The 27,758-nt window shown below is 37.4% G+C and overlaps 1 protein-coding gene across 1 annotated transcript; it reads right to left on the bottom strand.

Annotated features, from left to right (window-relative positions):
• Positions 1-437: 437 nt before the first annotated feature.
• Positions 438-27,311, bottom strand: LOC127644530 (transducin-like enhancer protein 4). Its single transcript, XM_052127728.1, has 13 exons — positions 26,681-27,311; positions 18,573-18,673; positions 15,587-15,650; positions 15,106-15,150; positions 12,998-13,060; positions 10,634-10,708; positions 10,074-10,251; positions 7,407-7,423; positions 6,438-6,575; positions 6,195-6,245; positions 3,087-3,248; positions 2,876-2,998; positions 438-501 (listed from the first exon to the last, which is right to left on the bottom strand). The coding sequence occupies exons 1-12, from the start codon at positions 26,717-26,719 to the stop codon at positions 2,876-2,878; spliced, it is 1,056 nt and encodes a 351-aa protein (XP_051983688.1). The 5' UTR covers positions 26,720-27,311; the 3' UTR covers positions 438-501.
• Positions 27,312-27,758: the final 447 nt, after the last annotated feature.

Here is a 27,758-nt window from a genome sequence, read left to right as displayed (position 1 = left end):
TTTAAAATAACGCGTAGTTAAAACGTGTTTAACTGTCATAAAAATGCAATGGCAAACTTAATGGCCCTAAAATAGGTTTTTAAAATAAATTTTCTATATGCAAAATGTTACTTCTTAATTGTTTCTTTTGACTTTTGTTTTCAAATGGAACCAGGACATTTTCTGGACAGGTTTTACAAGAATCACACGGTTAGTACTTTTTAAATTTGTCCAAATAATTTTTGGGGTCACTGTAGTTTTGGAATTGTGATTTAGGCATAACAGCTTACCAGAGTATTCAGCTTGCTTTCTAATTGGCTGACAGAGTTGTCAGACAGCTGATTGGCTGATTACTCCCTGTTTGTGGGAACACAGGTGCAGTTTGCTCAGAGTTCGGCTCAAATGGCCACGAAGATGGATGAAGGGCTTCTGACAAGGCACCTGGTGTTTTCTGGGAAGGGCGGGCTGGGGAGGGGTGGCGGCTCTCTTTCACTAGTCTCACTCCATGGACAGGAGTGGGTCCTGCAAAGGAGACGAGACATCAAAATGTAGCAGGTAACTTACTAAATATTAATTCCAGAAAAAAAGAGGTTCAAAGTCAAGTTTTGAAAGTAAAAAAAAAATCGTATTTTTTTCCCATATACAGACTTTAGCGATTAAGTATACCTGTGTGCTCCGAGATTAAAGAATGATAAATGGGTCAATGATGTGGTGCTCATTTTTTGGTCAGGATGTATTGAGTTATTCAAAAATACCTCTGAGTTCAAAGTCATTTTGATATTTTTTTTCTGGGGCACTCTGTAACTTTTTGCTGTGTCATCTTGGACTTACAGTGACACCTAGTGGTGTGGATGCAGCATCACTCAAAATCAATAGTTTTCAGTTACAGATAACATTGTAGATATTCACTATTCACAGTCAGCCATGATTAATTTAATCCAAGCGTGAAAGTGTCCAATAACAAGACGGTTACTGAGATTAAGCGAGTAGTATTCAGCTGGTCATGTGATTCTAAAATGGCTGCCCCCATGAGGGCACCCCTGCCCCATGTAGAATAAAACAGCTTTTATAGAGTTTCTGATATGACTAGCCTCTCGTTTGAATGCTCATTTTAGACATACGTTTCAAAATTACAATTAATTACTTCAGGAGTAAAACTTCTTTAATGGGAAAAAAATGACAGTGCATCTTTAAATGTCGTGTGATGGAACAGTCTCATTAAAAGCTGAAATTCTAGAAAAAAGAAAAATGTTGGCATGAATTGTACAGAATAACATTTTATTACTATTTATACTATTTAAAAGATAAAGCAGTATTTTTTAAGTATTATTAATATTTGAAAAACTTTCATAAAGCAATTCAAAGTCAGGTGATGTAATCAACATGAATGTTGCCATGTGATAAAAAAACAAACATCCTCATGACTTTGTGTGAAGTTAAAATAAATAAATAAATAAATATATATATATATATATATATATATATATATACACACACACACATATACACACAGTATCTCACAAAAGTGAGTACACCCCTCACATTTTTGTAAATATTTGATTATATCTTTTCATGTGACAACACTGAAGAAATGACACTTTGCTGCAATGTAAAGTAGTGAGTGTACAGCTTGTATAACAGTGTAAATTTGCTGTCCCCTCAAAATAACTCAACACACAGCCATTAATGTCTAAACCGCTGGCAACAAAAGTGAGAACACCCCTAAGTGAAAATTTCCAAATTGGGCCCAAACTGTCAATATTTTGTGTGGCCACCATTATTTTCCAGCACTGCTCTAACACTCTTGGGCATGACGTTCACCAGAGCTTCACAGGTTGCCACTGGAGTCCTCTTCCACTCCTCCATGACGACATCACGGAGCTGGTGGATGTTAGAGACCTTGTGCTCCTCCACCTTACATTTGAGGATGCCCCACAGATGCAGCCATCAATCAAAGAAGTCGCTGTCACCATGAAATGAAAATTGCTACAAAATGCTCAGTAGTGACCGCCCACTGAAGCATCAAAATTAGGTCGGCTCTTAAACTACATGTACTGAATATTAAGCAATACAAATATAATCAATAGTCGTCTTCTCATATACATCCTTTTACAAATAATTTAAGTTGTAACATAACTGGAAAAGTTCAGTTTTTATGCTATATGAGAACAAAGCCATAAGATGAGTTCTGATGGTGATATAAGTTCTAACTTTACAACATTTAACACCTTTAACTTGGGAGTCAAAAAGTGTCATCAAATTGGACAGATGGTGCAACTAAAGCGCTTCTCTTCTATCGAGCGGATGAAGAAATTTGCTAAAGGCTTACAGGAACAGTAAGTGATTCTGTTACTTATGATCAACTATAATAACTTGGCTTGTTCGGGAATGAGGTACATGTTTGAAGGGTGTAAAGTCATGTGTTCAGCTTAACAGCTTGATCATTTAAAGGTCATTCCCGGCAATTGACATCAAGGATTTTAACAACAATTTGGTTCTGAAGTGTAAATGGTAGCAAAATGGATTAAAGACGGAAAATTGTTGCATGTGTGAATGGCAGATGTGGTATATTTACCCAAAAAGGCAATCCAGCAAAGTTTGCTACATGGGATTGTAGTTTTTTCCTTCGAATCATAGTGTGATGTTGTATAATGTTCATTTAGTTCATGCCTTAGAACGCTTCATTAAAGAAATATTTAAATGCCAATGTAGAAAATGAATGGAAAAGGCTGCTAAAAAGTGGCCACACGCTGTTTTTGGAAATTAAAGATGCGGAACCATTAGGGATTAAAATCACGTCCCATTTTGAAAGCTCAACATTTACTGAGGCTAGGATAAATGATCCCACTGCCACCCACATTTACAGTAAGCAATAAAAGGATGAGTCAGGACTCACCTAGTGTTTGAGAGCGGGTGACGGGCCGTTGGCAGAGGAGGAGAGGGGGCAAGGGGGAGGCGGAGGAGAGCCAGGAGAGAGAGATTCATGAGATGCTGACGGAGAGGGAGATCTCACTTTCTCCTGAAACATCAGAGGGTCGACAATCTAAGCCACGTCCAAAATCTGAGCAGAAAAACTACTAAGCAGAGGATGTGTGCCAGGTACCGACCTGTGTGGGGCTCTTGCAGAGACCAGGAGAGCGCGGCTGTGAGGGAGGGGAGGATGAGGGGGAGCGGCCTTCTCTGGACGGATTCTTCCGGAGAACAGGAGAGCTGCTCAGTCCGTTTCCTTCAGCAGACCTCGAAGAGACTCCTGTGGGTGAAGCACTTTTCTGCAACCACACACAGTAAAATGATATCATATACCGCTACCGTTACATCATTTCAAATCATTTAAAAGTTTAATTAAGTAAATTAAAAGTACAAATTTGCTTTTGTTATTTGGACGGAACAGAAACTAGGCAAGCAGTAAAAATTCAAATTTAGGATCATCTGTCTAAACCTGGTTTAAATGGTACTTTTAATATCAACCGGAGAGTATGACAGCTGATGTTGTGTTGCCAAATTAAGTCTTATTAAGTCTAATCAAATTAATGATTTATGCACCTGGTAACGATTATTTATATGTAATAATTTTATAAACAAACATTTTATAAAACTTAATAGAACAGTACTTTTTACTTTAAAGTATGATTTGATATATATACAGTTGAAGTCAGAAGTTTACATACACTTTGGTTAAAGTCATCAAAACTCTTAACATATATTAACCGCTCCACATATTTCCTATTAGCAAACTATAGCTTTGGGAAGTGGTTTTGGACATCTACTATGTGCATGACACAAGTAATTTTTCCAACAATTGTTTACAGACCGATTGTTTCACTTTTAATTGACTATATCATAATTCCAGTGGGTCAGAAGTTTACATGCACTAAGTTAACTGTGCCTTTAAGCAGCTTGGAAAATTCCAGAAAATTATGTCAAGCCTTTAAACAATTAAGTACCTGTGGATGTATTTTAAGGCCTACCTGGGAAAATCAAAAGAAATCAGCCAAGACCTCAGAAAAAAAATTGTGGACCTCCACAAATCTTGTTCATCCTTGGAAGTAATTTCAACGCCTGAATTACCACGTTCATCTGTACAAACAATTGTACACAAGTATAAACACCAGGGGACCACACAGCCATCATATAGCTCAGGAAGGAGACGCATTCGGACTCCTAGAGATGAACGTATTTTGGTATGAAAAGTGCAATTCAATCCCAGAACAACAGCAAAGGACCTTGTGAAGATGCTGGAGGAAACAGGTAGACAAGTATCTATATCCACAGTAGAACGAGTCCTATATCGACATCACCTAAAAGGCTGCTCAACAAGGAAGAAGCCACTGCTCAAAAACTGCCATAAAAAGCCAAACTACAGTTTGCAAGTGCACATGGGGAAAAAGATTTTACTATTTGGAGAAATTTCCGCTGGCCTGATGAAACAAAAATTAACCAGTTTGGCCATAATGACCATTGTTATGTTTGGAGGAAAAAGGATGAGGCTTGCCAGCCGAAGAACACCATCCCAACCGTGAAGCATGGGGCGGCAGCATCATGTTGTGGGGGTGCTCTGCTGCAGGAGGAACTGGGGCACTTCACAAAATAGATGGCATCATGAGGAAGGAAAATTATGTGGATATATTGAAGCAACATCTCAAGACATCAGCCAGGAAGTTAAAGCTCAGTCAAAAATGGGTCTTCCATAGGGACAATGACCTCAAGCATACCTCAAAATTTGTGAAAAAAATTGACAACAAAGTCAAGGTGTTGGAGTGGAAATCACTAAGCCCTGACCTCAATCCGATTTTTGTGGGAAGAACTGAAAAAGTGTGTGCGAGCAAGGAGGACTAGTTTCACCAGTTCTGTCTGGAGGAATGGGCCAAATTTCCAGCAACTTATTGTGAGAAGCTTGTGGAAGGAAACCCAAAACGTTTGACCCAAGTTAAACAATTTAAAGGCAATGATACCAAATACTAACAAAGTGTCTGTAAACTTCTGTCACACTGGGAATGTGATGAAAGGAATAAAAGCTGAAATAAATAAGTATCTCTACTATTATTCTGACATTTCACATTCTTAAAATAAATTAGTGATCCTAACCGACCTAAGACAGGGAATGTTTTCTACGATTAAATGTCAGGAATTGTGAAAAACTGAGTTTAAATGTATTTGGTTAAGGTGTAAAAACTTCAACTGTATGTATATGTATATATGGCATCAAAAATCATGCCACAAATCACTGAGATCACATTTTTCCCCATTCTGATGGTTGATGTGAACATTAACTGAAGCTCCTGACCCATATCTGCATGATTTTATGCATATCTTAATATTCTATTAGGCCAAATAATAGTCACTTTGGATAAAAGCGTCTGCTAAATTATTAAATGTAAAAGGGATAGTTCACCCAAAAATGAACATTCTCTCATTATTTACTCACCCTCATACCAGGGTGTAGGTCCATACAATGCAAGTGAATAGTGATCAGACCTTAATACATATCTTCTGAAGCAATATAATTGGTGTGGGTGAGAAACAGTTTAAAATGTCTCCACTTTCACATGAAGGTGTGAATGTGAATCTAAATAAGCACCACATGTGGCTTTCAGATGTAAAAGTTAAAGTGGAGATTTTGAGTTAAAAAAAGGACTTAAATTTTGATATGTTTCTCACCGCTTCGGAAGGTATGGATTTAACCTCTGGAGTCTTATGGATTACTTTAGTGTTTCATTTATGTGATATTTGAAGCCACAAAGGTCTGGTCACCATTCACTTGCATTGTATGGACCTACAGAGCTGAAATATTCTTCTAAAAATCTTTGTGTTCTGCAGAAGAAAGAAAGTCATACACATCTGGGATGGCATGAGGGTGAGTAAATGATGAGGGAATCTACATTTTTGGGTGAACTGTCCCTTTAAATGTAAATGTAATGCATTATGGCATTAATTGATTTTATGCTCATTTCATTTCATTGGTAACATATTATCAGATTAGCCAGATTGAATATTTATTTTAATAAACTGATTACATTTTAGTATTAGACATAATACAATGATATTATATTATGTCATTATATCTTTTAAGAGATGGTTGCTTATTGGCCATAAGTCCTCTTGTCTATAGCACAAATGGTGTGGGATGATTCATATTCTCAAGTTTAATGCTTTAAGTTTAAGATCTCTGTTGGCATCACTCTAATGCAAGAAGGAAAAAAACAAGATCTTCACACCTCTTTAGTGCCATCTTTTCTCAGAGTGTCTTCATTTTTCCTGCCACTCTCCTGCAGGAAACACATCATCATATGATCAGCCCTAATCATCCTAAAGATCTTCGTACCTCATATACAACTCACAGCGATAGAGGATGAATTGATATTACTTTAAATAAAGGAATTGTAATGCATTTTAACTGCTCATCCAGGAAGAAGATCTTTTAATCTCTTCAGATTGTTTTTGATTTCAACTTAAATTACCCCTGTGCTGGTCTGATCTGTGGCGCTCCTCTTATTGTCTGTCTCAGTGTGAGAAGAAGAGGAGGAGGAGGTCGGGGGAGGAGGAAGACCGAGGCGCAGCCCTGAAGATCGATGGCCAACTGGAGAGCTGCTACCACTCTGAAATACACACAATCAGGGTCCGTTCATGAAGAATTCCACTTTTTTGTTTATAGCATATTAGGTCTATTCTAGGCCTAGTTAATCATTCAATTAAGGCTCTCGGGAGCAAGAGTTGCCCCTTAATATAAATAATAAACTTACACTAACATTTGCTGTTCTGAGATGTATACAGCATAAATCTAACATAAACACAGCACTGGCATTCTTCATAATGACATGAATAAATGTTTAGTAGGTTTTGATTCTAAACTAAAATAAAGCATAATGCATAACATGCTCTGTTATGATCGCCCATGCATGTCGGCCATAATAAAACCAGAGAAAAAGTCATTAATTCCCTTTTTTTAACGCAAAATCCTATATTTACAAAAATCCTATATTTACAAAAATCCTATCCGACAATCAAAATCCAATCACTACGGCAATCCATAGATGAAACAAGACATCAAATCACAGCAGTAATTCCACAATCACACTATTGAATGGTCCAATGAGAGCATAATAAGTCAGGAAACCCACATCGATCTTGGACGCTGCAATGATGTGTTTGAGCGCCATTAGCAAGCCCAGACACAATCTATGCGCACAAAACTCTTGCGTCATTAATAAAAACATTCATAAGAGTTTTACACATTCCCCACCCCTTGCGTGTTGGTTTATGTGAGAGTGCAGAACGCTCAGCTCCATGTAACACATTTGACTATGTAAATATCCCTTAATGCAAAAAACCGTCTGCAGATTCTGTGTGGGCCAGGCCATAAACTGGGTTATCAGTTACCATTGATAGATATCTCTAATTAAAATCAGATGATTAGCATTAATACTCACCCTGTTTGGGGCTCCATCTACAAAAATAAAAAGAGAAACATTATTAAATTATTGAAACACGTTAATCATGTCATCATTAGCATTCACGATATGTTCAATTCATTTATTTTCTACTGAATCATCTGTTGTATGGTGTAGACAATGTACCATAGACAACAATTGTTTGTAAAAACAAGAAAAAATGATGTTTCAAGTTATACAAATTGAATGGAAGTAAATGGGGCAAGGCAATCCAGAGGGTTTAAGAGCAGAAATTTGCACCTTATGTTTTAGGTAAAGTAATTTTTTGAATTATTCAGTAAGACGATGTGTGTATTTGACCTGTCTAAATTGTCCTTTTGAAGTGGAAATGTAAGCGCAGCGTAGTTCTAGCGAGAAGACTAGCAGATGTACATCATCGCACCGTTAGCTGGTTAATTCCCAGCCAATCACATGTAAGCCATCGCTTTATAAGTCTGCTCACAATCTATCACATTGCTGTTTCAGTTTGCTAACACTGCAACCTCCACCACCCCACCACCACCAGTTGAGTCCCGTCCTGCATCGGGGTATGCTCCTCGCCCTTGCCTCCTATCTCCGGTAGGATATGACGGTTCAGAGTACTACAACTTCGGACCGCCAGACGGGGCCTACGCCAAAGAGAGACATTACATTTCTGTTTTATATTCATCAAATAAATGTCATCTTCAATTTCACTCAAGTCTGCGAGTCTTCCTGATAGAACTACATTTCTTGGCGGAAAAACTTTGGGTTATGTACACTTGAATGAAATTGAAGAATGAACAGGTGTGAAGTCATTTAGCACAAAATTTGGCAAAAAATTTGCTTTGGGGTTCGTTTCAGTGGTTTGTAACAACTCGCCTTCACAAACTTTCAGGAAAATCTCTTACCGGCTGCTAAACATCTTCACACTGTGGCCCAGTTCAGTCAGTTAAGATCAGTCAACATGAACACACGGGCGTGCAGAGTTAATAGCAAGCTGATGCAAATTTAACTACATCTGTGTGACTGCTCGCATAGAGGCATTTTCCATACATGTCATGTGGTACTTTTGTTTAATTAGTCTACAAAAGGAATCAAATCTACTTTTAAGTGCCCAATAACTCTTGTGCCATCTGCAGCCAAAAGCCATTCACATAAATGCCTAAAGTAAGATACGGCAATCTTCTTTCTTTTGTCCGTATTCTGCACATTAACCCCTTTTTATTCACCCATATTTGCAGTAGTACAATAACAGCATGTAAACAGTGTATAGCATGTTAGTATAGCATTCTAGTATGCTCGACCCACTCCAAGCGGGATTTGAACCGGTGTCAGCCAGCATAGGAGTTGCTAGTGTGCCTCTTTAGACTAGGGGAGTGAGGTTTACACATACTGCACCACTATCATGTACCAGCTGGCTCCAGTAACATTAGTGCCATGAATTTAAAAGGTAAACTTTACAAATTACACATGACCTTCTGCATACTGTATATATTACTTAAAATAATCATTGAACGTTAAAACAGCTTCATTCACTCAATTGTGTCAATTCTACTCATAGAATGAGGCATGAAGTCATTTATAACACTTTTTATTGTCACATGCTTTACATGTATTCTTGAGCGTCCTCATATGTAAATGCACCTCTAAACACCTCCCACAGCAGTGTGACCGGTGACTGAATGTTTCCAAACAGTATATCGTTGCTCAGCTGTTTCTAACTTCTTTTTACCTCTGAATGAACAACAAAGAAGAACATCTCTGTAAGTGTGCTGGGGCCTTTACCAACGCAACTCCCATGGGTGGAATTTGCTGCACGGAAAAAGTACTTAACGGATAGTTCCTTCCTGGTATATTTGCACAGATAGTAACTGGTTTCCTTTCTAGCTGTTCATGACATGTCATGTTATGTAATACTTAAAACTATTACTATCATTATAGTTATATTGTTTCTATCGGGAAGACATGCAGACTTGAGTGAAGTTTAAGATGCCATTTATTTGATAAATGTAAACAGAAGTAATGTCTCTCTCTTTGGCGCAGGCCCCATCCGGCGGTCCGAGGGAGTTGTATCCAGAACCGTCATGTCCTGCCGGAGATAGGAGGCAGGGGCGAGGATCCTACCCCCGTGCGGGACGGGGCTCAACTGGTGGTGGTGGGGTGGTGGAGGTTGCCTGTGTTTAGCACACTGAAACAGCGATGTGATAGATTGTGAGCAGACTTATAAAGCAATGGCTTACATGCGATTGGCTAGGAATTACCCAGCTAATGATGTGATTATGTACAGCTGCTAGCCTTCCCGCTAGAACTACGCTGCACTTTCATTTATATGTAACATTCGAAAAATTCTATTTGCGGTACTGTATGCTTGCCTTCAACACTCAAAATAGTTTTTTTTTTAGCATTTTAGCATAGTAATTTAAAAAAAAATATTAATAAAACTTAAAATATGTAATTTTTATTTATTTTATTTAAATCTCATAATAATTTTTTTGAGTGCAGGCTAAAATTAGCGTAATCACTTTATACGTGTTTACCTGTTTGTTTGTGTCTGCTAAAAATAACATGGAATGTTCCTTTTAGCCGTAACAGTTTTTATTTTGATGCATGTATAATATTCTGTTTACCATTTTTTAAAAGTTTACTTGAATTTGAAATTCAGATTTTGAAATTATTCTCAAGTACCTCTGGAATCCACAGGCTCAGGGTGAGTGAGGTCATCTTTAGGGAGCAGGTGCAGAGGGAACGGAAAGGCCCCAGCTAATGGCATAAGGCTCGCACCCGCTCCCAGAGTCAGTCCTGAGGGGTGTTGCGTCAGGGTAAAGCCTGAGCCGTGATGGGAAAGATGCTGGAACTGCTGTTGCTACAAACAGAGAGAATATCAAGCTACTTTTTAAAAAAACAAACGCTTTGGTTTTGGTACAATTTTAATTATAGCTCTGTTCAAAAACCTAGTGAGCTGTCTTCTGTCCACATAGGCAGTGTTGCCAAAAGCATGGTATATTAGAAGGCTGCATAATTATGCTGACTTGTTTTTGGAAAAACCCTTACTTTGGAGCTAATCTATCATCTGTCAGAGCTTTTGTATGTCTTCTTTTTGTCTTATGTCCAGTACATTCAATAAAAATAAAGTTTGGTGCAAAGTTAAACTGACAGTAATGACAGGAGGTTTGTCAGACAGTACCGGCTTGTCATTGGTCAAGCTAAAACTTTACTGATAGATGGTTAGGAGGACAAAAACTCACCCCAATGATGGCGTTGAGTTCTGCCATGCTCACATGTTTTGATCGCTCGACTGCTTGGGCGACCTGATGTTGATGCTGCCCGGATACACAAATATCAATATCCAAACAATTACTTCCTAAAAATAGCTAAGAACCCCAACTGAGTACATGAAGGAAAAATACAATCACATACAGTGAGGTCCAAAAGTCTGAGACCACAATGATAATGTATTTAAAATCCCATTTAAATCTGAGAATTTACAAGGTTTTAGGATTTTCACAATATTAGAACAAAGACAATTTGAAATACAATATTTAAGATAATTGTGTTTTAATTCTAACACTATTTCTACATCATTAATCAAGTATGCAAATTTGAAATATTGAGCATATTAACACCCATTTACTAAAGGTCAGATTGTCTTGCCTTTATTGAAGCATTCAAGATGCTCTTTGGATCATTCTCGAATCAAGATGGATACATGATCATTGGGTTTTATTTATGCCAGCTTGAGTGCATGCTGCTATTAAAGCAAAGGGGCAATTTGGCATTCATGTTGATTTTTCAATTCAATTGTTATGATAATTCTATGATTTGTAATAGAACGTTTTGTTAGAGAAAGATTCAGTGGTTTCAGACTTTTGGACTTCAGTGTATGGGGTAGTTCTGATTAGTGGTCAACCGATATATCGTCGATATTCAGCTTTTTTCATTATCAGCATTGGACGATACATTTTCCCTTTTACCCGATTTGTTTCTTGAGGGCGCTAAGAATCGCCCGTTGCATGTGAAGCGCCTGAGAAATGTAAACGACTAGACATGGTTCGTTTTGTTGGTACATGTCATCGTGTTACTACAATAATAGACCGAAGTGCAACAAAGTCTCATTTAAAGTTCCGCATATCAGAGCTGTGGCAGATGCATTTGAGCTCGTAATGTTAAATTGCTCACCTGTTTCATTCTCCCTCTCTATTATCAACAGTTCCCTGTACCCTTAACAGTCTTGTCTAATGATAAAAAGGCAAATATAATTAAAACTAATATCATATATACCATCTGCAAATATGCACATATCTCGTTTAAACAGATGTAATAAACCAACCTCACAAAACTTCAGCAGATCCAGGATCCTGTGGAGCGCTCTTTTATTTACCTCTAAAGCACATATTCTAACTGCCTCTCCTCAACAGCTCCCTGTCACTTTTCACTTTCATGTCTAATGATAAAAAGGCAAATATCAATAACATTTCTACTATATTCCATTTGCAAATATGCCGATATCTCGTATAAGAAATGTCATTCACGAACCTCACGAAAATCCAGCGTTATCTTCCCGTTGAGCACTCATCTAATATCTTCCTCTGAAGCGTGTATTCTATCAGCCAGAATCAAAAGTTCATCTGATTCGCAAATCATGATGGCAAGTCCGTGTTACACCAAGCATGCGATCCAGGCCGTTTAAACCGTCAGGAGATTGAGGCTCTTGCTGGATCTGCACGAGCCCGAGAGCAACTTTAAGGCTGTGTCCGAAACCAGGAAAATGCTGCCTCCGGAGGCTGTATACGGAGGCAGGATGAAAATAAGGTGCTTTTCACATTGTTCGTTTCACGTGTGCTATAAGTAAATGTCTTATTCACTATCACTGTATGTATAGTTGGTTTGATTAAATATTGTTTTAGTAAATGTGATTGCTAATGTGGACATGCCATCCATGGTTGCTGGACTACTGTGTGTACTGTTATTTTTTCTTCCTAATATATTAACAATTTCTTCATGTGCAAAGAAATGACTAAAATTTGATGACTATACTGAACTCTAAAGAACTTAACTGCTATCTACCATTTATAATACAATAACACATTTTTTAGCTTTGTGTGAAATTGAGTAAATATAGTTCTAAATATTTTTTTAGTAATTTTATGTTTGTTATTTACTATATTAAATTGTGTGATATATCAGCATTGTATTGGCCTATCGGCCACCTTGCTCTCTGGATATCAGCATCGGCCATTAAAAAACCCATATCGGTCGACCACTAGATCCGATATTTAAAGATTAGTGCCAAACATGCAAAGCTCGCCCTAAGGCTGTTACATCACAGCACCTTTCATTGTGCAAAACCACAAACAAACAAGCATGTGGACTGAAAAGAGCCATTGAAGGGATATTTGACTCCATGGCAGAGCTGTTGTTCCCTGAGGGCATTAAGATTACAAAATAACCAAATCCACTCTGTGTGGCTTATAAAAGAACAGTATGAAATATTGATGAAGGGAAGAGGCGGGCTATTTCAAGCTCTGTGTTGATGATGACCACCTCAGCTGTCAATAATTCATGTGTAAACAGCAGCTCAGAGAGGACAGTGTGTGTGTGTGTTTACTCACCTCTTGGGACAGCAGTGGAATGATCTGATTGCATATAGCACTGAGCCGCTTTACAATCTCTGCCTGCAGACACACACACACACACACACACACACACACACACACACACACACACACACACACACACACACACACACACAGATAAGACAATACAATATCCCATCACATAATGGTGGAGATACTAAAAAAACAGTCCCTGTAAATGCAGTTATTGATTTGTTGCTTTGATAAAGACAGACAGATAATGTAGATAGATAGATAGATAGATATACAGACAGACAGACAGACAGATAGAAAGACAGGTAGATAGAATGTTAGAATGACAGACAGACAGATACTGTAGACAGACAGACAGACAGATATATAGATGATGACTGATAGATAGACAGACAGACACTTAGATAGACAGAGAGATACTGTAGATAGAGAGACAGACAGACAGATATATAGATGATGACAGATAGATAGATAGATAGATAGATACTGTAGATAGACATACAGACAGATTGATAGATAGAATGTTAGAATGACAGACAAACAGATAAACAGATATATATATAGACGGACGGATGATAGACAGACAGACAGATAGATAGAATGACAGACAGATAGAATGTTAGAAAGAGAGACAGACAGATAAACAGACAGACAGACAGATATATATAGATGGACGGATGATAGACAGACAGACAAGACAGATAGAATGACAGAAACAGACAGACAGACAGACAGACAGATATATATATATATATATATATATATATATATATATATATAGACGGACGGATGATAGACAGACAGACAGACAGATAGATGATAAACAGACAAGACAGATAAAATGACAGAAACAGACAGAAAGATATACAGACAGACAGAAAAATTGACAGACTGATTTCTCTCTTTCACACTCTAAATTTGTACTGGTAAGAAACATACTGTCCCATGTCTCTTTTGATCCCCAGTGGTGCTTTCAACACACTCTCTCAATTTAGCTCACACATGTACACATTTCCATATAGGGCTCATCCCACACACTCTGACCCACATACACACTGAAATCCAGGCATTGCCAACAGATGGCCAGGAAAACTATTAAAAAACTGGGGGTCTTATCTGGATTAGCCCACTCTAGCCTGTGTGTGTGTGTGTTTGCTCATATTGAATAGGCCGGCTTAAAACCTGCTTCACAGTAAATACACAACAAACAGTGAATCAGACACATGCATTAAACTTCTACCCCCACAAAACTAACAAATGAAAATTGAGCAACATAAATATCTACAGTTGAAGTCAGAAGTTTACATACACTTAGGTTGAAGTCATTAAACCTACATTTTTAACAACTCCACAGATTTCATATTAGCAATCTATAGTTTTGACAAGTCGTTTAGGACATCTACTTTGTGCATGACACAAGTCGTTTTTCCAACAATTGTTTACAGACCGATTGTTTCACTTTTAATTGACTATATCATAATTCCAGTGGGTCAGAGGTTTACATACACAAAGTTAACTGTGCCTTTAAGCAGCTTGGAAAATTCCAGAAAATTATGTCAAGTCTTTAGACAATTAGCTTCTAATAGGATGTGTACCTGCCTGTGGATGTAGTTTAAGGTCTACCTTCAAACTCAGTGCCTCTTTGCTTGATATCATGGGACAATCTAAATAAATCAGCCAACTTCTGACTTCAACTGTATATTAAATATGCTTGTGGAAAAATATAGATAATAAAACAGATAGTTCCTACTCTTAAATCTGATTGGATGAGCCACATTTAAAAGCGCCATAAAATAGACTATATATGCACACCTGTGACCACACATTAATCGAATTACATATTAATGCGGCAAGACTATAAACAATGTTTACAATATCACACACAGATAGTCAAAATCCTGTTGTGTCACCATTTTACCCTTGATCGTGTATTTTCAGGGTGATTGTCGGTTCATTTAGTGTTCTGTACATCTACTGTCATCGCTAAATGCTCAATCAGACCCCATGATACACCCAGACAAAGACAACTCATTGTGCAAAGCTCATTACACACAGTTCATGCTGATCCGTCAAATCAGGCTGAAAATGACACATCAGCTTCTGTGACCTACCTGTTTCTGCAATTCAATATTCAGTCCGTAGGACATTTCATAATACTGTGGAGGGAAACGCAGACAGCTCAATTACATTCAAATTACTTTGCATTAATCACAATTACAGTCACTTCAATTACAGAAATGCTTCACATGTATTACAATAGACACAGAAACAATACATTTTCAATTCTCGAATGTCTTCCATATTATTCGGTGTGGATCATCAATCTGAATTTTGTGTAAAATAAGTACCAATTTAATTTTAGCAATTTTGCATCTTGTTTGTCATATTATGCACCTTGGGGTCCAAAAGTCTGAGACCATTATATAAAATGCTTCTCTTAATAATAACAATTTGAGTATTTTAAAATGTTTATGAACTTCTGAACCCACTGTATCTTATACTAGATATCAGATATCATTTAAAAACAGTAGCACTATCATTCATGTCATAGCTGGGGTTTATACTGTAAGTAATAGTACGTGTCACTCTTACCATGATATAATGCCTGTGCATCTCTGTTTTCTCGCTCGCCAACTTCTCACATTCCAACTTTAGACTAAAAAACAGAAATGACACAAACCGTGAGCTCCTCTAGGGACACATTGTGTCCTTAAACAGCTGTCAGTGGTCAATTATGGACGCTAAAATGTTGACCCTTCCAGCATGAGACAGAACAGCCAATGACAGCTTTATATACTACATAGATTCATTTTATTATAGACTTTGATTTTCACAAACGTATCGCTTGTAATAACGTACAATGATGTTTACTACTCATTTAGTTCTAAAGAAAGATATTCAGCAGCTTTTGTAATTGCTGCTAATGAGACTATCTGGATTAGGCTAACTGGATAGCTGGCTAATAGTCTGTATCAGCTAATATAAGCATTTCTAGTTGCTCAAATGATTTTAGAGCATTAAAATGGGATAATCTCATCAGCTTTGCCCAGGTGATCCAATGCTGTGTTTTATTCAACTCAGAAAGTCAGAATTTCCAAATTCCTACTTGTAGAAATATCCCTCAGGAATTTGTAATGGGATTTTAGAATAGCGTTTGTAGGGATTTACGAGTAAAACAAGGTTTGTTGACCTTAACATAAATTACGCAGTCATTGATTTTTTAAATCAATGTCTGCTTCAGAAATGTAAGTTGCTACATAAGGACTACAACCGATGTTTCATTCATGCAAACTTAAGTATGATCTCATGAAAATTATGTGACTTTGGTAACATTTTTGCTAAATAATATTACGTGGTTCATTACACATATTGCAGCAGTTCTGAGAAATGTCCACTGAGTGGCTAAAAGCGAGTTACATTTTCTCCCAAACAGATGAGGTTTTTATGGTTAATGCTCTATCAATTTTGACATCATCAAAACAAAAGATAGATAGATAGACAGACAGACAGACAGACAGACAGACACTGTAGATAGACAGATGATAGATAGATTTTACATTTACATTTATGCATTTGGCAGACGCTTTTATCCAAAGCGACTTATAGTGCACTTATTACAGGGACAATCCCCCCAGAGCAACCTGGAGTTAAGTAGATAGGACACAATGGTGGTGGCCGTGGGATTAGAACCTGTGACCTTCTGATTAACAACCCTGTGCTATAACCACTACGCCACCACCACTCCAGATAGATACTGTAGATGACAGACAGACAGACAGACAGACAGAAAGACAGACAGACAGACAGACACTGTAGATGGACAGATGATAGATCATCAACAAAAACCGACCTCCCAACAATAAACCTTAAACCTAAACATAACCGATATTGTCATAAAAAGCAAATGTGAGAAAACAAATATTCTGAAGCAATTACATAATTTTGTGGAACTTCTATGATACTTTCAGCTCATGTGTCGTCTTGCGTGCTCCTAAGGACTCGTACCCTGGTCCTTTGCATCGCAAGTGCAACGATCTTATCAGATTAGCAATTGAGCAATTTGATCGTGCCTAATCGTGTAAATGTAGTTGGTTATGTAATGCCGAAATTAAAATATATCGCCTTAAATATAATGTGTTATAGTAAGTGTTCTGATGTCATAAAATAATGTTGTGTAAGAAACAGAGCAAAAAGTGTTTATGTACTAATGATATGATTTTTTACTCTGGATTTTCTGCGAAAGTTAATTTTTGGGAATTGCGCCTCTAGTGTTCATTTTACTAGGAAACTGCCACGATACATACAACGAGACACATAAATCAAATCTAGACAAATATGTAGGTGTAGTAACATGATTCTATGAGACCATGTTGGTAAACATCCTTGTGGTAGTTGTGGTCCTTATGTATGAGCTTGATTTGTAATACAATGTATTGTTTACTACCATATTATTGATCATAAGTCAATCATTGACACACAGTTCACAGCAATCCATTACACAAGTGCATTTGTCAATCAGTTGGAGATTTATTATGATGGCTTGTTTAAGGACCGTCAATGTACAGCTGCATCAGACATGCTTGTGTAGTGTCTCGGGTGCATTGCGTCATAAACATAATATGTTTAGGTCACTGTGTCAAGTTAAATATAGTTTAATACTTAGAAAACATCTTGAGATCTCTTAGTTTGGATTCTTGAGCTCCATCAAGTGTTTTTAACGCAAGAACGTAACGCATGTTTGTGTTGTTCTACCTACTGATGTGTTTTCTTCACTGTATAAACCGCACATTGCCACACAGCTGAAGTTTCACTTACTGCCCTCTGGAGTAAACAGGTGGTACTACAAGCTTGCATTTCTCAGGAATCTTCCTTATTACAGTCCAGGGGCATTGCGGTTACTTGCGTACATTTTTTCAACGCATTATTTTTAATGAAATTAAATCGCACTGAATTATCGTGTTAAATCGACAGCCCTTAATATATTATATATTATATATATATATATATATATATATATATATATATATATATATATATATATATATACACACACATATACACATACAAATTTCCATCTAATTGAATTGAGAAATCTTAAACAAAGTTTTATTAATTTAATTTTGTTAAAGATTACAGATAGAAAAAGATGGAAATTCGTTATGAAGTTGAAATGCGTAAATCCACAAAATAGGCCAAAATATTTTTGAGTGTAAATACAAACAATATTGAATATAGATGCAATTATAGAAAATACAATAAACAGTAGCGAACAAAACGGTAAACATCATTGTAGCTATTTTGTTATTGCTTTATTTTTAGGTTTTATCTTAAATTAGGTGATAGAAAACTTACTAGCATCATCTAGTAGCAACTAAAGCTATTTTGAATCACAACAAAATCTGATTATTTGGGGAAATAAATGTATGCATGGCCTGCTTAACTCCTTGAATATAACATAATGAATGTACAGTATAACATTAAATTAGGTATAAAGGTTACAATTTACAAAAGTGCTTGTGTATATTCTAATGAATACTGGGATAAATATCTAGATGAAATCATGGTTCTGGTTCTGTACCTGTGGTACTGGGCCTGGAAAAGCTGGAATTCCTCTTTTATATGGTCAAGAGTTTCCAGCACTGTGAATTTCATACCGGCATGGCCGGAGATCAGCTGAGCCTGAAACACAACATACGACCAGTGTTATATCGCATATCACAGTCATTAGTGTGTATAGATAAAACAATTTGTGAAACAGACACTGTATCTAACTAAAGCTAAACAATGTTAAATCTCTGATACACACACAGATGGCGGAATGACCGAAGAAATGGGGGCTTCACTGCAAGAGTAAAGAGACACTTTATAAAGTCCTACCATCCACAATGAACGCTTTGTTTTGTCAGCTTTATCTAAAACATGAGACTGGCCGCAGGCACATATTCAATATTCACCTTGATATGACCCCAGATAGAGGCTAGACCATCACCTCTTATTAACTTTTAGAGCATTTGACCAAAAACACAAAGAAAAAGGCTTTATGTGTTGCAAAAGAAAAATGCAATAGCAAAATAAAGATGAGAAATATATTTTTTGCAACTGTTTAAATTTTATATCAGACACGCCATAACACATCTGTCTTGGCACTCTCCAACTTGAAAATTAAGACAAGGGCAGAACACAAAATTAGTCTAATAACACTGTCTTTGGGAAACGTATAGGCCATCCCGATAATCATAATTTATTTAATATTCCCAGCCAAGTGGGCCTGGGTAGCTCAGCAAGTAAAGACGCTGACTACCACACCTGGAGTTGCAAGTTCAAATCCAGGGCCTGCTGAGTGAGTCCAGTCAGGCTTCCTAATTGGCCCGGTTGCTAGGGTGGGTAGAGTCATGTTGAGTTAACCTCCTCGTGGTCACTATAATGTGGTTCTCGTTCTTGGTGGGGCGCGTGGTGAGTTGTGCGTGGATGCTGTGGAGAACAGCATGAAGCCTCCACATGCGCTAGGTCTCCACGGTAACACGCTCAACAAGCCACATGATAAGATGCACAGATGTCTCAGACATGGAGGCAACTGAGATTTGTCCTCCGCCACCCGGATTGAGGAGAGTCGCTACGCCACCATGAGGACTTAGAGGGCATTGGGAATTGGGCATTCCAAATCGGGGAGAAAAAATTATTCCAGCAAAACCATTGTGAATATATCATAAATATACAAAATATGTATGCCGATACATTATTTGGTGAAAAATTTGCTGATACCAATTGATTTGTGTGTCCATACTGATATTCGATTATTTAGAACAATGTCTGCTGATATCAATATATTTGTGTGCCTATACAATATCTGATTGTTTAAAACAACATCTGCAGATATGCCGATAGATTTGAGTGCCGATACAATATCTGATTGTTTAAAACAACATCTGCAGATATACCGATAGATTTGAGTGCCGATACAATATCTGATTATTTAAAACAACATCTGCAGATATGCCGATAGATTTGAGTGCCGATACAATATCTGATTGTTTAAAACAACATCTGCAGATATGCCGATAGATTTGAGTGCCGATACAATATCTGATTGTTTAAAACAACATCTGCATATATGCCGATAGATTTGAGTGCCGATACAATATCTGATTGTTTAAAACAACATCTGCAGATATGCCGATAGATTTGAGTGCCGATACAATATCTGATTGTTTAAAACAACATCTGCAGATATGCCGATAGATTTGAGTGCCGATACAATATCTGATTGTTTAAAACAACATCTGCAGATATGCCGATAGATTTGAGTGCCGATACAATATCTGATTATTTAAAACAACATCTGCATATATACCGATAGATTTGAGTGCCGATACAATATCTGATTATTTAAAACAACATCTGCATATATACCGATAGATTTGAGTGCCGATACAATATCTGATTGTTTAAAACAACATCTGCATATATACCGATAGATTTGAGTGCCGATACAATATCTGATTATTTAAAACAACATCTGCAGATATGCCGATAGATTTGAGTGCCGATACAATATCTGATTGTTTAAAACAACATCTGCAGATATGCCGATAGATTTGAGTGCCGATACAATATCTGATTGTTTAAAACAACATCTGCAGATATGCCGATAGATTTGAGTGCCGATACAATATCTGATTGTTTAAAACAACATCTGCAGATATGCCGATAGATTTGAGTGCCGATACAGTATCTGATTGTTTAAAACAACATCTGCAGATATGCGGATAGATTTGAGTGCCGATACAATATCTGATTGTTTAAAACAACATCTGCAGATATGCCGATAGATTTGAGTGCCGATACAATATCTGATTGTTTAAAACAACATCTGCAGATATGCCGATAGATTTGAGTGCCGATACAATATCTGATTACTTAAAACAACATCTGCATATACCGTTGTTAATATATCATGTGGTTATGTTTTTTTATGCTACCTTGTTTCAAATAACCAATAATATAGTACACAACTTTTTTGCGTAAAAAAAATGTAAATAATAAAAAAAAAAAGCAAGCACAAGCTAAAACACACTAAAACACTTTATTAACCTACAATAACATTGTTAACTCACAATAACTGAATTCTGAATAGCCTCCTTTCAGGTTCATATTAAATTATTACAATTTCTTAATTTTCTTAATGAATGTTCATTTCTCACATCAACTGAATTCTGAAGCTTGTCCCTTGTTAGCTTGGACAAACTCATATTCACACGTTTCAAACTTTATGATGAGAAATAAAATTAGTTGTTAAAAGTTTTAACGGTTGTTCCAACACGTGAAATTTTAGCAATGCTTACAAATTGCAACTCGGCTGTTATAGTCACCAAATTCAAAGTAACTCCACACTAGTGACATTTTCTTTCACACATGGCACGAATTGTAGGCTAATTGGCCAATGTGGTTTTTCACCACCTTTTGACAGGAAATAATAAGCCCTAACAATTTGCTGTATTGAAGTAGATAATTGCGTAACTTGTGTAATGGGGGAGGGTGTGGTGAAAGTGACTAACACCTTATATCAAGGTGTGCATAATTATTAGGCAGCTTCATTACCTCAGGTAAAATGGGCCAAAAAAGAGATTTAACTGAAACTGAAAAGTCAAATGCCTTAGTTTCAGACGGATGCAACACTCTTGAAACAGATAAACTATGGAGGTGTGACCACCGGACAATCAAACGTTTTGTTGTGAAGAGTCAACTGGGGCGCAAAAAACACACATAGAAGAAAAGGCGCAAATTAACTGCAAAAGACTTCAGAAGAATTACACGTGAAGCTACCAGGAACCCATTATCCTCCAATGCCACCATATTCCAGAACTGTAACCTACCTGGGGTGTCCAGAAGTACAAGGTGTCAAGTGCTCCGAGACATGGCCAAGGTCAAGAGGACCGAAACACGACCATCACTGAATATATTCACAAGTTGAAGCGTCAAGATTGGGCAAAGAAATACATGAAGGTTTTATTGACAGATGAAATGAGAGAGTGACTCTTGATGGACCAGATGGATGGGCCCGTGGCTGGATCACTAATGGACACAGGGCACCACTTCGAGTCAGGCACCAGCAAGGTGGCAGAGGGGTACTGGTATGGGCTGCTATAATTAAGGATGAGGTAGTTGGACCTGGAGTTGAAGATGGACTGAAACTCAACTCTTAAACCTACTGCCAGTTTCTGGAAAGTACTTTCTTCAAGCAGTGGTACAGGAAGTAGTCTTCAGCATATAAGGCCATGATCTTTATGCAGGACAATGCTCCAAGTACTCCACTGCTTGGCTAGCCAGCAAGGGCCTCAAAGATGCCCAAATAATGACTTAAATCCTATTGAGAACTTGTGGGCCCTTCTCAAATGTGAGATTTACAGTGAGGGAAGACAATACACCTCTTTGAACAGCATTTGGGAGGCTGTGGTTTCTGCTTCAGCGAAATTGATCGTGAACGGATCAAGAAACTGACAGACTCCATGGATGGACGGCTCAGAGCAGTTATTGAAAAGATGGGTGGCTATGTCGGTCACTGAATATTTTTGAAATGCCAAAAATGCTATTTAATTGTCATTTTGTGTTACTTATTTGTTGCACCTACTCTAAAAATTGAGAATAAACAATTGAGCTGGGAGAAATTATTTTGTAATTAGTTGCCTAATAATTGTGCACACTTATATTTCCCCCGGAGAAAGATAAAACTCACTTTTTCTTTGTTAAACATTCAGATTTGAGGTTCAATAACATTTTGGATTGACTGAGAGCATTGTGTTTGTTCAACAATAAAATCAATCCAGAGGAATAAAATTTGCCTATTAATTGGGCAAGCAGTGAACATACATATAGTGATTTCCATATCAGCCAAAATGTAGATGTACATGCAGGGATACACTAAAGAGCAGCTGTCCAGAGGACTCAGAGTCTGCTGTTAGGAAACAAGAAGGCGTTGTACCGAAAACAGCGTGACAGAGTCATGAATTGTCACACACACTGTTCCTCTCACAGCAACCCTGAAAGAACGCAGTCATCTATCTAACACTGTTTACTGTGCAGGGCACTTTCAGACGAGAGATAAAGAGGGAGGAGGGGATGGGGGAATCACAGATCCGTGAATAACCATAGGCTGCTGAAATATTCAGCACATGTGTGTGTGTGTGTGTGTGTGTGTGTGTGTGTGTGTGAGTGGCATATGAACCTGCTGTGTTTCCAATCAATGCTTCCTGTGCTGACTGCTGCAATTGGCAAAAACAGTGAATGTTTGGGAGGGGAAATACAAGCACATCTGTTCTGAGCAAACGTCTCATTCCTGAAGTACTGTACATCAGTGCTGATGAGCAGATTGTTAAGGCCTCGATACACAATACTGCTTTGATGAGGAATGACACCATGCACTACCGCCTCCAACACACACACACACACACACACACACACACGCGCATGCAGTCTGTGCAGTTTATGCATTTATGTAAGAATGGGCCTTTGAGAGGTGTTAAACTAACATGTCATGTGTGTGTGCTAGTGTACAGACTGTTAGGGTTTGTTAAAGACAGATTTGATCATTAACACCATCAATGTGATGACAGTAAATACAGCACAGATGGTGAAAGATACAGGGATGTATACACATCTATATGCTGAGAACCCTCTTTCACACATGCTGCTAGTGCTACTTAATGTCTGGGGCTCCGTTTACACCTGGTATTAAAAGGGTTCATCAAATGTTCCTTAATCTTTTGACATAAAAGCTAAACTAACTTCTCAATCGATATAGATATAAATAGATAGAAAATGTATGTTAATGCATTAATGAAATTGAAGCATATGAGATACAAAGGATTATATTGACCATTGATTATATTATATTAAATAATATACAGATATATATTAGTGGTCACCTGATATATCGCAAAGGCCAATCAATCGGCCGATAATCTGACTTTTTTCATTATTGGCATCGGACGATAAATTTTCCTGTTTGGCCGATTTTTTTCCTTGTAGGCGCCGAAAATCAGCTGCTTACATGTGAAGCGACTGAGACATGTAAACGATTAGTCACAGTTCACTTTGTTGTTACATGCCATCGTGTTACTACAATAATAGACCGGTGTGCAACACAGTGTCATTTAAACGGTCCGCATATCAGAGCCTTGGCAGACATCTTTCATCCTCCCTCTCTCTCCTCAACAGTACACTGTACCCTTAACTGTCTTGTCTAATGATAAAAAGGCAAATATCAATAAAACTAATATCATATATACCATCTGCAAATATGCACATATCTCATTTAAACAGATGTAATAAACCAACCTCACAAAACTTCAGCAGATCCAGCATCCTTCAAATCATAATCATTCAAATCATAAATTGTGCTTCTTTACATCAGATTACACTTTTATAGCTAATGCACATTTGCATTATCGAGTTGATTGACAGGCGATGTCTGTATCTAAAAAGGTGATTGGCTCTTTTACCTGTCAGGCAGGACTTTCTTTTTACATCCATTGACCATTGGCTGCAGTTGGGTGTTCTAAATTCTCCCATTCATTTTAATAAAAGTGGCCCATTTCTGCTATAGTCTCTGGAGCAACTCCAAGGTAAAAGTGCTTCACGTGTGCTATGAGTAAATGTCTTATTCACTATGCACTGTATGTACAATTGGTTTGATTGTGTATTTTTGAGAATATGCAATTGCAAACGTGGACATGCCATCCATGGTTGCTGGACTACTGCGTGTACTGTTATTAAAAATGTGAACACAGGGGCGAAAATTTCATCAAAATGTTGGGGGGACAATAAACATAATTCTCAAGAGCAATTTTTGAAGGTTTTTTTTGTTGTTGCCCCGTTTGCATTTGTATTATTTTATTTCTTAAACAATTATTTTAAGAATATATCATTATATTATTTACAATACACATATTTTAATTATATTTTAGGGGGGGACAACCCTCAGATGCTGGGGGGGGGCATGCGAATTTCCGCCTATGTGTGAACAGGAAAGAGATATTGAGAGCAATTGACTGCCAAATAAAACTATATTCCCAAGAAAACTCGCTTTGTTTGAAAAATGGCCAATTAGACAAAGTATATCGAATGAACAAACACCTGGAATATTTCTAAATAAAATGCTGTTTTTTAATCTTAGGAGTTATTTAATGATAGTACCTGCGGACATGGCAAAAATGGCAGCATGCCCTCAAACCAAAGTAGTGATATGATTTCAATTGAATCTCTTTGTTTACGTAATTGTGATATTGTGATAAAAGAAAACGACCTTATATGATTTCCATCTTTACAATTGTGACTTCAGTATTTTATACAATATAATTAGACATACACTGTTTGACAGGGACATGAAACTGTACAGCAAAGTAGGAATGACAGGTGTAAACAGGGCCTGAGATTTCATATATAAGATCAGACGGGCCTCTGGCCAATGGAGTAGCAACAAAACACACACATACAGTCATTATGTTATTACCACATCCTGTCTACTAAACACACATATAAAAACAACACACAAACCACATTTACACACTCTCATGAGGTCATTCATTATGTGCACTAAAATGCTTTGCCTTAAATCTGATGCATGTTACCACAAAACTGGGTCTCCATGGGCCTGTAATAACATGCCATAATTTGCAAAGGTAGCTTTGATGTGTGGCTCTGTGTGTGTGTGTGTGGTATCTCGTTGCCCAGTGACGGTGATGGAACATGACATTTGCAGTGTAGAGTGGGGTGGCTTGTATCCATATGTAGTAACATGCAGCAGTAACTCAAACAAACCATTCATTCACCCATCCGTCCACCACACAGTGCAAACTCAACCCACAAATCTCTCTCTCTCTCTCTCTTTGTTCATGCATTTCCTTCTACTCTTTTTCTGTCTTGGATAATTGTATCTTTTTCTCTTCCTCTTCTGTACATGCCGATCTCCCTCTCTCTCAAAGTGCTTAACGGGCATTAAGATTTGACTAACAGAATGGCCAAAGCATTAGTTCAAACATCAACGACAGTTAAAATACTGAGAGAGAAACAACAATCAATTCTTAAAAATATGTTTAGAGATTAAATATATAACTTTTATAGATGAATAATAATACTTAATAAATAAAATAAATATAAGTGCATATAAACAATATACAATTAATATTTGTAAATAAATTATATATATATAATTTTTAATTTACAAATATTAATTGTATATTATTTATATATATATATAAATAAAATGTATTTTAATATTTAAATGTATTTTAATATTTAAATATTGTAAAATTAATATATATATATATATATATATATATATATATATATATATATATATATATACACACACACACACACACACACACACACACACACACACACACATCTAAGTAAAAAAAATCATAGTTAAAAAAAATAATAAAACTATGCTCTTTACTGGACTGTGGACGTATAAAAACGTCTACGACTACATTATGGTGACCGTAATGGTACTCAAGGCATGTATGCATAAATCACTGAACCCATAACGCTCTAATTAACTCTTTATCGTGACTTTAACACTGACCACAACGCCTAACATAATGCACATTAAACGGGCCGCCGCGCCGACCTCAACCGAACTGAGCTCCGCTGGTCACTATTGAAAAGTTCATGACACTGCCGTACCTGAGGTCTTCCGTGAGGATACATGCTTCTGGAGGTCATCCACGGGGCTCTCGATGGTCAAGACCGAATCCGGAATCACCATCCGACACCGAACCCCCCCACCCCCCCCAGTGCGCTGCGTAAATCCGGATCTCTTTCTTCCGCTTTCCGCGCTCCAAGCGTTTTCGAGGTCAACAAGAATTCGAATGTGTCCGATTTGAAAGTTTAAAAACGCACTATTAGCACGGATCGAACGCTCTTCCTCTTTATGAGGCACAGTTACGCCGTGCTACAATGTAACGAGATCATCCTGTTCAGCGCGCGTGCACAAGAAGCGCGCGCAGGAGATCAGAGTAGCATAAACAGAGCTGACCCGCGTTGTACACACTCGCATTTGAAAGTCTGATTCGTTTAGCGAATCGGTTCGTTCGAACGGACAAAAATGTTCCCTTCTTTTCAGTCGCCTTACTAAATATACAAATAGTAACCAATAGTTTCCGGCTAAATACAATTCAACGCGTATTACTACAGTAATACTTGGGTAAATTTATAGTAGCCACCGCTGTCATCAAAGAGAACGTATTATATATAGGCTAAAGTTAGAAACTAGCTCACAAAAACAAACAAACAAACAGGAAGCATACTAACGTTTGTGGTACATTCTGTTTTTGCTGGGTGTCAAACGCTTAACGAATCGTTTCGAACGAATCACTGGAAAGAACCGATTCAGCAGAGTCGTTTGTTTACGAATCGGTCTCTACAGGCTCGGACGCTAAAATAATGTACTTCCTCAATCACAGCACATTACATCACATCACCCAGACGTCTATTTGATATGCATGTTCACATCTGGAAGACCTCAATAAGCTAGTTATAGATTAAGAGTTGTTGTTTTAGGTGTACAACATTGTGTTCCATCAACTATGTACTCCCTAGGAGCGCTGTTGAAATATTTTGGAGGTGGTGCACATGAACGCCACCTGCCCCAAGTGCCAATGCTACAGCTGATGATGATACAACAGGTGAGTTTTCAACAATCCCAAATCAATATATTTATATGGATAAACCATGCCTTTTGTGAGACCTTTTTTGTTTTTGA

This window comes from Xyrauchen texanus, chromosome 6 (genome assembly GCF_025860055.1).
Source record: "Xyrauchen texanus isolate HMW12.3.18 chromosome 6, RBS_HiC_50CHRs, whole genome shotgun sequence".
Lineage (NCBI taxonomy): Eukaryota > Metazoa > Chordata > Actinopteri > Cypriniformes > Catostomidae > Xyrauchen > Xyrauchen texanus.
The sequence above is the reverse complement of the archived record's forward strand: the minus strand, read 5'-3'. Positions and strand labels throughout refer to the sequence as shown.

Bases quoted from the DNA above. Each gene is read 5' to 3' on its own strand.
- LOC127644530 (XM_052127728.1), bottom strand. From the start codon at position 26,719: ATGACCTCCAGAAGCATGTATCCTCACGGAAGACCTCAG. The intron at 18,674-26,680 runs GTACGGCAGTGT...GTTGTGTTTCAG, and splicing joins ATCCTCACGGAAGACCTCAG to GCTCAGCTGATCTCCGGCCA. The intron at 6,246-6,437 runs GTAATTTAAGTT...TGTTTCCTGCAG, and splicing joins CAGATCAGACCAGCACAGGG to GAGAGTGGCAGGAAAAATGA.